The sequence below is a fragment of the Rattus rattus genome, chromosome 3 (genome assembly GCF_011064425.1).
Source record: "Rattus rattus isolate New Zealand chromosome 3, Rrattus_CSIRO_v1, whole genome shotgun sequence".
Lineage (NCBI taxonomy): Eukaryota > Metazoa > Chordata > Mammalia > Rodentia > Muridae > Rattus > Rattus rattus.
In genome coordinates, this window is record NC_046156.1 from 15,453,663 (window position 1) to 15,465,746 (window position 12,084).

Below are 12,084 nucleotides of genomic sequence, written 5' to 3' on the forward strand. Positions count from 1 at the left end.
TAGACAGAAAAGGCCATCTCTAAAGAATAAAAGGCTTAGCTGGTATATATGGTTGCAGCTTGGGAGTAGGTACAGGACCTGACTACACAGGTACTTTACCTACATGGCATAAATAAAATGTGCATGGAAAAATTAATTTGGACCTGGGTAAGGTTTTTTCTCATTGATATGACCAAATACATGATAGGAAACAATGAAAGGGACAGAAGATATACTTTGGCTCTTGGTTGAGGATGCCACCATGGAGGAGAAGGCAAGGCAGTGTTCATTGGGAAAGTGTGGCTTGGACTCTTTACTTTTGGTGGACCTATAGGTAGAATAGGAGGAGGAGGGGGAGGAGGAGAGGAGAAGGAGGAAGAGGAGGAAGAGGAGGAAGAGGAGGAAGAGGAGGAGGAGGAGGAGGAAGAGGAGGAGGGAAGGAGGAGAGAAGGGGAGAAAGGGAAGGGGGGGGGGGGGGGGTAGGGGGGGAGGAGGAGAAATGGAGAGAGGAGAAGAAGGGGAGAGAGGGAGGAAGAGGAGAAAAGAAGAAGGAGGAAGAGGAGGAGGAGGAAGAGGAGGAGGAGGAGGAAGAAGAGATGGTGGTACTACAGCTGGGTATAACCTATAAGACTTTCCCTGTGTGAACCACTTCCTTCAGCAAAGTCTACTTTCTAAAGGCTGCACAGCCTCCAAGGAAATGCTAAGCAGTTGAGGACCAAGCATTCAAACACATGAGCATTTGACGCTTTGAGGTCTCTAGGCACTGATGATACACTACCTGTACCCATGGCTTAACAACCGAAGAAAAATAATTTTGTGAAAAATCCTACATTTACGAGCATTTTATTAAAATGTCATAAAATAGATGCTGTTTTATTTAGTCAACAGAATACTTTGAAGCATAATATTATGTGTCACACTGAAGAATGCATATTGTTTCTATGGTCAATTAAATTTAGACTATAGACAGGTATTTCATAATTTTACAGGTTCCTGAGGTTCGGGCAGGTCTATTTTGGGCCATAGTTTCTACTCCAGCCTCTTGCCATGTGGATACCTAAGGTCCCCCACCAAGTGTCTCTTGATGGTCTGCCAAGTATCCAAGTGGAAATGTCAGGCTCTGACATTTCCCCATCAACTACCTGACCCTTGTTCTCCAGGATCAAATGTGCGGTCACGAAATGAAAGCTCAGAGAGGAGCTTTGTCTTTGCCAGGCAGCTCTGGCAACGATCAGGAGGCTATGCGTGGCATGTCCTCCGAGCGGTTGCTTCCAGTCACACGCCTGGGGACACGAGAGAGGAAAGGGACCTTCATGCTGCACCAAGCTTGCCTGGCCGTGTGGCGAATGGCGAACCTCCGTTGGGTAATCGATCAAAGGTGATAACGTGAATGTCAACAGAGGGCGGCCACCTATCTTTATTCAACTTAGGCTATTTTTTTTTAAAGAAAGTTGGATGAGAAATAAAGGAAATTCCCCTGCGGTGACACTTGTGTTGCAATAACTTTCCTCACTGTGCGGTCTCGCTGAGACTAATAACTAGCAGGCCCGTTCACACAGAGGGATGTGCACTTATAAGCCCAGAGGATTTTTTTTTTCAAATATGAAGAACAAAATTAGTTCTGGATGTCTTTTCAGGCAATCCTGATTGGAAATGTGAATTTTGTGAATTCTATCCAAGACCAAACTAGAGTGTGAGAAATCTGCTCTCTCAAGTTTCCATCACTCCTACTAATTAATCATTGTTGCTGATAATTGGGGGGATGACAGTAGGCCACGCCACCTGCAAATGCCAAGACGTTGGTTCTAGCTTAACATCTAAGTTCTGAAGAAAGTCATTGAACCAGGTTTGATCTCAGCTTTCTACTCTGAAAAACATGTGGACAAGGTCCCTCTTGTTACACCATCCAGCTTTAAAATTCTCTTTAACCACAAGGAAGAACAGTATCACATATTTAAAAAAGCATTAAAAATCATTTTCAACATATATATATATATATATATATATATATATATATATATATATATAACTTTTCCAGTGAGGAATTTTATCCAGTGTAATGGATCCACAGGATCACCCAAAACTGTTTTACGGATAATTTCTGCATCAGGTAGATGGGACCATTAAGTTCATGATCCTTTAACGCTTGGATTGTCATCCTAGTCTTGTATGAGGTCTCTGAAGTGGGTTCAGTGTCCAGATCAGTTTGTTCTCTCCCCTGAGTATGCAAATGATCATAGATATTTGTAGAAGGAAGGCATCTCATACACTGGTTAATGGTTTCTTAATTAAAATACTGAAATGATGGAAATCCTCACGTTGTATTTACACAGACAAATAAGTAACCTTTATGTGTTTGCTTTAAGTCTCAGAAAAATAAGGAAGGAAAGGGAGAAGAGACGGAAGGAGGAAGATGTCCTCACGAGACTTCCTTTTTCACTGGCACTGAGAAATCTCTCTGCAGTTCTCTCATAACTGTACTGTGGGCTTTTGTAATAGTACTGGAGTGATCCTGTGACACCTCAGAGCCCAAGGGTAGGACGGTGCCTTTCAAACAGTGCAGAGAAGCCCAGATAGCTCCCTTGAAAGGTGAAGACATCATTTGCCAAGAGGAGAAAGATTACGCCCAGCCACAGTCATTTCTTTCTTGTATTATGATCATGCCTTGTATGGCTTAATCTTACACTAAGGTAAAAAAAAAAAAAACAAAAAACAGGAGACATTTTATAAGCAAGGCTGAGCCCAAATGCAAAATACCTCATCTCAGTGGGAAATATAACACACAAGGAAAATATTTCGTCAATGTTAGAAATGCTTCCTGGTAATAATCTCAAGTGTGCGTTAGAGGGAAAGTGGTAAATTCTGGTTGCATCCTTTGACTTGACACATATAAAAAGCAAATAAATTCATTTTGTTTGCAACCAGCACAAAAGAAGAAACAAACAAACAAAACCAACCAGTGAATGGTGGCAGCACCACCTGCCTGCTAGCTTGAATGAGTGTTTGGATTTGAAACTGAGACCCAGTGCCTTTTTGTTAGTGACAAAAGACTAAGGAAGCAGGGTGTACATAAGGCAGACACAGTAAAGCTGCCACCTCCTGGAACGACTGAAACATTGTAGAGCGGGAAGAGACACACTCCAGCCTGCGGCCCATTCCCGCCAGCTGTCTGTTTTTATAAATAAAGTTTCACTGGAAACAGAGCCAGGCTCATTCATTCATTGTCATCTGTGGTTGGGTTCACAGTACAGCATCATGGCTGAGAGACTACAACAGACCCCATATGGCTCAGGATTTTAAACACAGCTACTGGCTCTCTACACAAATGCTGGCTGACCCCTGCTCTATGCTATTTATAAGGCTGAACAGTGGGGAGTGTAGCCCACAAGTCACACAGGTCACGGGTTCTTTTTTAAGGGAGAAGCATGGCTATTTCCACCAGCTCATCCCCAGGTTGTCATCTGGCCATCACATTCTGTCAAGGAAGTCATTTTAGCAGGAGTTCCCAAGGGGTTCCCTTATCCCAGACCCTTCCATCATTTCCCTGCACCAGTCCCTTAATTTCTTAAACTAAAAGGACCAACACATTCTTTGTCTTACATATTTTCACCAAAAACCACCACTTTTACCATTGTGCTGATGGCTACATATGTGTATAAAAGAAGATACAATGTACCAGCAATCGACTAAACTTGGTGCACACAAACACAGCTGGAAGGGAAGACCATTAGAACAGCATTCCAACAGACAGGCCAGCATTAGACCCTTTCCGGACAACTTAGAATATCGTCTCCTCAAAAGCTCCTATGCGCACCACAACACCCACACCTGAGAGAATGGAAATATGTTCTCAACCAAAGATAGAAACTTGCAATCAACGCACATGTCCTCATGGGCCATGCCAAAAGACCTTCTACTTCTTTTTCTTAGAGTGTCTTATGTACCGGAACAGACTTTTCAATAAAATCTTATGGATATCTATTTTGTCATTGTCTACACCAGAAACTACCTTAATGGTGTGTCTAGCACTCAAGCTTTTTCAGTAGGTACGTATGGATGACAGATACGTAAATGAAGACTGAAGTTCCACCTTTCTCTGGCTGTAAAAGTCTTTGTATCTCTGGAGGCTGAAAAGCCTGCATCCTGCTCTTACAAAGGACCCGAGTTCAGTCCTCAGAACCTGTTGTTGGTTGCTGGCAAAACTACAGCTCTGACGAGATCTGGTGACTCTAGCCTTCATTGGCACATGTCCCCATGGGTGCATTCACACACACACACACACACACACACACACACACACACATACACAAGTAAACACAAAAAATGCTATCCTTCTAAGACACAGAAGTACAGGTTCAAGCTGAAGAAAAAATAGTGAGATGCACATCTTTATAAATGATAAAATTATTTAAAGTAGATGAAAATAGAGGGCACACTCCTGGGTGGGAAGAATAAATATCACAGCAATGTGTGACCAAAGCAGTTCACACATCGGTGCAGTCACTGTTTAGGGACCAGCGAGGCTCTCCACGCCAGCCCTTTGGTGCCCCGTGTTAGTCACTCTTCCGCTCTATTTTTGGAGATGGGATCTTTTCTAGTCCATTCTAGCTGAGGACAGCCTTGAACTGCAGGTCCTCCTGCCGCTCACTACCTTGGGAGTGCTGTGTTAACAAGTGGTCCCTACCACACCAGGTTTCTCTTCTCATGTTTTGTGCCTCCATAGACATAGTACAATGTATGTACATTGTAATGGCTTTTAAATCAGATTTACAACATTGTTGGTACATTTCAAGGGTGAAAGGCTGTGGCTTTGGAGAAACCTGCCTTCTCAAAATTGTGGTGTGCGATTTGTACTCCCGTGTAGTAAAAGCAGGCATTGATTAGGAACACAATTGGAAGCCTGCAGCCCAGTGGTCCCAGGATATAATCTGGAAACATTAGGGAAAACTCCTCTTAGCCCTAACTTCACCATTGTGCTCCTGGACCATGACAAGTTATTCCGATAGACAGAGATACCAGCTTTCTAAAGCATAGAACAGGAATAATTACATCTACCAAGGTATTTGTGGATATTAACAAATCTAACATAGTCAAAGTTCCTGGTCTATCACGAGTTTTCAATAATGAGTGCCTTTTTTTGGTAACATATTTAATAAAGACCCATCTGAGGACAGCATGTATCATGGGTGTCCATTCTGCATAACTTTCCATTACTTAAGAAGAAACAGATCACTCATGCCATTTAGGGGGTTGACAGTATTTACAGTTGTGCCCTACCTAGCACGTATAGCAGGAAACAGAAGAAGGTAGCTGACATTTCATAAGAAAATGACTGTGAAACTCAGAATGTGCTGAGGTCAAGGTAATTTGTGGTCAACTGGGACATTAGCTTTACCTCGTTGGTTAAATCGTGCTTCCAGCCTCTGGATCTGTTCCTTCAAGGAAACAGGAGCTATGATTTAGTAGGTCCCTTTAAAGCTAGCAATTTCCCCTTTCATGAAAGGGGGAAAAAGCCTGGAACATAATAAAATGAGTTTGTATCAAGCTAATTCCATGGTAATTTTACCCAAGCACAGCCCTAGGCACTCTATCAAGTGAGGGGTTTATGTGAGCGCTTCTGAAACACTTCCCAGTTTCTCCAAAATCGTTTCTGTTTCCATTATAAATAAGTTTCCATATCCCTTGCAAACTAATAATATTTGACAATATTCTAAAAGCGCGTTGCCAGGTTGGCTTAGGATATTATAGGTTAAAACCTTGGTTTTCTCTTCCTTATAACTTTTCCTAAATATTAGGTCAGATCTTCCTCACCGTTCATTCCCAAGGCCGTACTTCAAGGTCCCATTTCGAGCAGGGGCAGTTTGCTGGTTACTGTGTGAAAAGAAAAATCTGGGAGCTGGAGACTAGAATCTTGGATCTTGACCTTCTAAACCATAGCCTACAGGTGACGCAGACTGGACACATCCCACAGCAATGAGAGCGCAGGATGGTCACCTTAAGATGGAGAATGGGCCCTTGATAAGCAGAATTTTTGTCTTAATTTCTCCCTCGGTTTCCCTCCCTTTTGGGCTTTGAAGCCCTCAGGGGTCACCCATCATGGCTTCCCTGGTTCTGACCATTTTGTTAAGAAGGGTGGGGTTCTTGATTTTGAGGCTAATCCAGGACCTTCCTGTTTCTCTTTCTGTTCACTGGTCACTCATCGCCATTTAGCACAGCATGGGGGAGAGGGCAGAGGATGAATCTCCAGACATTGGTAAATTAAGACACGCATAAAGTAAAACTCAGGAAGCAAAGCTACGTTTTAAGAGATAAATTAGGGTGACTGGACTGTAAGATAACCATGAATGTCGCCAAGTGGGAAGAGGTGTAATAATTGCAAACGAATGAACCCAAAGATACTTTATGGAAAATATTCTCAACCTTCTATTTAAGGTAACAGAGCACCTTGGTGCTTAGAAAGATTCTGGTCACCGCTGATGTCTCCCCAAAGGCATCTCCACTTTTCTGAGAATGTTCCTGTCTGGCTTTGAGCATCATCAACCATAACGAGAATTCCACAGAAGTTATCACTCTACTCAGGAATGGCTATGAAGTCATGGCCCCTAACGTCCAGCGGTTGAAAACACTTGCTGCTCTTGAAGATGACACATTTGGTGCCCTGCACCCATGTTAGGCAGCTCTTACCCACCTACAACTCCAGCTCCAGGGAATCTTCCACCTTCTGGCTTCTGTAAGCATTCGCATGCATGTGCACACACTCCCACAGAGAAACACACACAAGTATAACTGTGTAAGCCAATAAATGGTGTCTGGTCTGTTCATCCTTCAGAAGGAGGTAGTGAGATTAGCATGGGGCCAGGGAGAAGTTGTCAGTAGGCAGACAGAGGAAGAGCAGGCATATTAAACTTCTTAGAAGAGCGTCGCAGATTCTTAGAATTGGAATTATTCTTTGACATCATAAATCCCAGATTGTTCCTGACAAATAACGAAAAGTTTAGTTATTTGAATCCAGTTGTATGCCAAGACTGACTAGACTTCTTCGCTGTTTGGTCTGTACTGTTTTTTTTTCTATAGGACATAGCTGTCTGTAAATATTAAATTCAGTGCATTTTATTCTTTAAGCAAAAATTTTAGCTATTTAAATGATAAAGTGTGAATACTATTAGAAGTGCATTTAAACTATCACAAATTTGAAAACTCTGAGAATACTTGGGAGGCCCTTGCTCCTGCAGAGGCTCAATGCCCCAGCGTAGGGGGATGCTAGGGTGGGGAGGCTGGAGTGGGTGGCTGGGTCGCTGGGGGAGCACCCTCATAGAGGCAGGGGTGAGGGAGATGGGATGGGGGTTTGCAGAGGAGAAATGGGGAAGGGAAATAGTTTTTGAAATAAATAAATAAAATAAGCAATTAAAAAAAATAAAATACTGAATTATTGTCCTCAATCTCAATGCCAGGAATTTTAAAACACTAAGCAACTTTTTGGTTACATCGTGTCACTCACTGTTGATCTACAAATTGTATCACTGTCGGTGAGTAAATGTAGTTTCTTTTTTTTTTTAAATAAAAAATTATAAAGAAACTGGGGACTTATAAGAAGCATTTATAGAAATTAAGTTTGTTATTTTTAATGAAAACAATAAAGGAAATTGAATGCTTTGGAACAGATTTATAGAAATCAATTCTCTGAGTACAAGAAATGACCATAGATGATATGGAAGCCGTAGACGACACTGTCGAGCTTGACAGGCTCAGTGACAGATCTGGTTCTAAGGAGTATGAGTAGAGACAGAAAAAGTCACTCAGTTGAGACAATCAAATGACTACCGGAAGGATCGCCTGAAGTGAAGATTGAAGTGTTACTGGATGCTGCGTTATTCCAAATTTCCAAGAGGGTTGTTACGATGAGCAACTATTCATGGCTATTCGTAGACATGGAAGTTGGGGTCTTGTACTTGGAAAACTGGGTTGGAATTAAGGTTTAGTTACGTAACTTATAACCGATCATTTCTCTTCTCTGAATTTCTCACTGTAAAATCTAGGGAGCCATGGGCTCTGAGAATTAAATGAAATATTGCATCATTGGCTGATGCCCGAAACATAGCAAATGAGTAATGTGGTGCTTTTATTCCAGTCCCAGAAATCTAGCACTTCAGTAGGCCACACCCCCGCTGGATAGCAGTGGAGCTGTTGGCTCTTCTGTTGTATGGAACTAATCGGTGTGACTAAGGAAATATGTAACATGCTAAGAAAATGTCATTAATTAGCATTTTAACATTGGATCTTGACTGTAGTCTCTTCTTTCTCTTTCCTTCTCTCTCTCCCCCTCTCTCTGTCTCTCTGTCTCTGTCTCTGTCTCTGTCTCTGTCTCTCTCTCTCACACACACACACACACACACACGCACACACACACACACACACACACTTCCTAAGCAAGCTGACACTCAAATTCTTTGACCACAGAAATAAAATCACTGCAATCCTATTAGATATTTTGTAGAATCTGATCTAAGAACTATACTAAAAGTATAGTTTTTTTTCTTGGCAAACCCACAAATAAAACGCTTACCTTTTGCTGACTGAGACTTACCTGGGAGTAGTAACAATTCCTTGACAATTAATTACTACTTTTACTAATATGGCAATGGTAAAACTAAGACTCAAAGTATTTTTTTTCTTATTACAACACTGGGACTGAGGATTGTAAAACAAGTTAAGCTTACAAAATGATTTTGTAGAAAATTCGACTTCTATTTAAGTCTTGAGCTAGGCTATGTGGGAATTTGCTCATGGAGACAAACCATCTCACTCACTTGCTTCGTGACAGCTAACCTTGCACACGGTAGACATTTCCGCCCTTGACAGTTCATCGCTTTTTTATATAGGTCCCCTTGTTAAAATTTTTCTTTTTGTGTATTTGTGTATGTGGTGTGTGTACGTGGTGTGTGTGTGTGTGTGCATGTGTGTGTGCATATGTGTGTGCATATGTGTGTGTGTGTACACTCAGGGTGCAAGAGTGTGAAGGTCAGAGGGTGACCTCAGGTGTCCTGTTCTCCTGTTCCTCGTGGCAGGTGACCTCACTGGCCCTAGAGTCCACTGTCCCAGCTGGCCTGGCTGGCCCGCAAGCTCCCAGCATCTTCTTTTTACTTCAAGCACTGAGATTATAGCGAGTGCTGGTTTTTGCTTGGGTTATGGAGATCCAAACTCAGGTCCCTCTGTGTGCACAGCAAACACACACTGTTGGAGACATCGCCCCAGTCTCCTTGAAATTATTTTTGATGGTCTTCCTCATTATTGAAAGTAGATTCAAATCAAAATTATTTTATAGACATGATATAATCATTATGTGCAGAGTTGGAGAGGTGGCTCGTCCGTGTCTAGTACTCTTGCAGGGGGCTGAACCTCGGTTCCCAGTGCCCTTGTCCAGCACTGCACAACTGCCTGAAGTCCAGCTCCTTGGCCCCAGCTGAGCCAGCTCTCCAGCCCTAAGCATATGTTTGAAATGACAGGAAAGTAGCAATGAATCACGGACACACACACACACACACACACACACACACACACACACACACACACTCACAAGTGCACCATTAAAAAAATGCATCTTACAAAGTTACAAGGTACTTTCTGCTACAACCGTAAGGTAAGCCTAAGCAAACTGCATCTGATTAAAAACAATACCACACCTGACACTTCCCGGCTTGTGCTTGGGCCCTCCCCTTCAAATATTAAGTCAGATCACCAGCACACGCTCTGTTATGATCTAACCAGCTTTTTGTGGTTATTTATTCTTTGAAACAGTGTTTTGTTATATAAACCAGGTTGGTCTCGAACTCACAAACGTGACACAGAGCTACAATTGTAGCTGCAATTTCAGACATTTGGCCCCCTTATCTCGTTTACAATACCTTTCTCATACGGTCAGATTTAGACTGAACCTAATGGAACTGAAATGGAATGTCAAAGAGTAACAAGAAAGATGCTCCTAAGACCATAAACATGGCCCAAATCACAGCCCATCTCCATATCCCGTGCACCATAACCTTTCATTTGTCCATAGGACCATCAGATGTGAGTGTACATCTGTGGTGGATACGTTCTGTTCCAGTTCTTGCTAACACAACAATAGCTAATAGATCAGGGTTAACACCATTCCCAAGAAACACAGATGGTGGGGGAAAAAAACATCAACAACAAAACTTGAGCATAGAAAACCAGCTTACTGTTTCGCCAATTTTCCCAATATCTCCTTGGTCTCCCGTTTCTCCCTGTTGATCAAGAATATAAAATTGCAGAAATGAGTGTTTGTCAGCAGCACTAATCACGGCTTCTTCTGCTTCCGTTTTACATAGTTACCTAGCAACGGGAGAGAAAGCAACAGCAACGTCAGTTATTCAAACTGGCTTACAGGATCTTTGTGAAACGTGGCCTTTTCCCCACTTTTATTCAAATAATAATTGTTTACACATTGAAGTCGCATTCCCTCATTCATTATGTTCTGCCACTTTAAAAACAACATGCTTAGGGCTGGAGCGGTGGCTCAGCGTTCGCTGCTCTTGCAGAAGACACAAGTTTGACTGCAGCGCCCACGCAATATCTCACAACCATCTGTAAATCTAGTTTCTGGGCATCCAGCGCCCTCTTCTGGCCTCCATTGGTACTGAACATTTGTGATAGAGAAATTCATGTAGACACATTAAAGTCTTTGCTAAGTTACATTTTAAATAAAATGTCTTATGTTATTGTGTTCTTTTCCAGTGCTGCCAAGCCTGAATAGCCAAGTGGAGGGAAAGAACCAAACCCTGGAAGTTGTCCTTTGACCTTCACCCATACCCTTGTACTCTGGCATGTAAAGTAAAAATATTTTCAAGATAAATAAAAGGCACTATAAAGGATGTTACGAATGTAATTAAAGCCCTTGCACCAAGGATTCTGTACTTCCAACACAGATAACCCCCAAAGCTGTCCTCAGGGTGAGAGCCTGTAACCCCAGTTGACAGGGCCGGCAGCCGGAGACGGGACATTTTATCTATAACTCTGGAGGCACAATCTTGTAGTCCACATGCTCTGTGAACCCAGGGGTTTCCATAACTCATTCGATAGTTTGGTCTACTTGGCGCTAATTTCTAACCTAAGAAAATCCTTTCATAGTTATTTCTCCCAGTTACTTGGAAAATACCTGTATTTTAGTGCAGGGGTCTTAGTGCATCTGATTTGGGTTTGATGCTCAAAGCCCAGTTCAGGTGTGGAGTAAAACCTCCTATATGACCCAAACTACTCCTCGTAACTCCAAATGATGGACTATGGAGTTCACCGGAGCTGTGCCCTGCAAGCAGGGGCCACTTCCCTTCTACAAGAGAAGGTAAGGACTGATTAACTGAATGTAGAAGACGGATTTCCAGACACCACACACAGTGGATGTGACAGGGACCTGCAGTTCTTTTTATGGGAAAAAGATGGTTAAGTTTTAAATTAAAACAAATAATTCCCTTGAAGTGTAGGGTACCTAGATACTAGGATACTAAACAATATGGTGGCCACTGGTGACATGCGTCTTAGGCTGGTATGGATTACAGTTGACAGATGTGTAAAATACATATTGGGTCTCAAAATCATGTACAAGGAATACAAAGTATCTCGATAAGGGTCTCAATATTGAACACACATGGGAATGGTAACATTGTTATACCTTGTATCAATTATATCATTAAAATGAAGTTTTCCCGTCTTCATTTTACTCTATGGCTCACATCTGTGTGATGTTACATGTCTACGAAGTCGCACTGATCTGATTTTAAGCACTGAAATCTAATAGCCATCACAAGGAATTGTCTATATAGGTTTTCTGTTCAATTAATATACCTTTAGGTGAATAGCAACCGTGAGGCATTTGTAGGGTGCTGTACTCGTTATTGACGAGCTCATTGGAGAGTGTTTGTAGGACATGGGTGGCAGAATAATCTATGAATAATTGGCTTGCTAATCTGTTTCCTTCTGCATCGAATTATATTTTCCCATAAAAGGAGATGAGCTTTTGTTGCCTACAGGAAGTTTGTTTGACAGCAAAGAGCTGAATTAGCTTGCAGACGCCCTGCGGTCTTGGTTTCACAT

At 42.1% G+C, this 12,084-nt stretch overlaps 1 protein-coding gene across 1 annotated transcript in view; it reads right to left on the minus strand.

The window, feature by feature from the left end:
* The window catches only part of Col24a1 (collagen type XXIV alpha 1 chain), a 255,521-nt gene that overhangs the window by 128,181 nt on the left and 115,256 nt on the right, over positions 1-12,084 (minus strand). Inside the window, 1 exon segment of the mRNA XM_032897221.1 lies at positions 10,197-10,241. Coding sequence (XP_032753112.1) covers positions 10,197-10,241 — 45 coding nt within the window.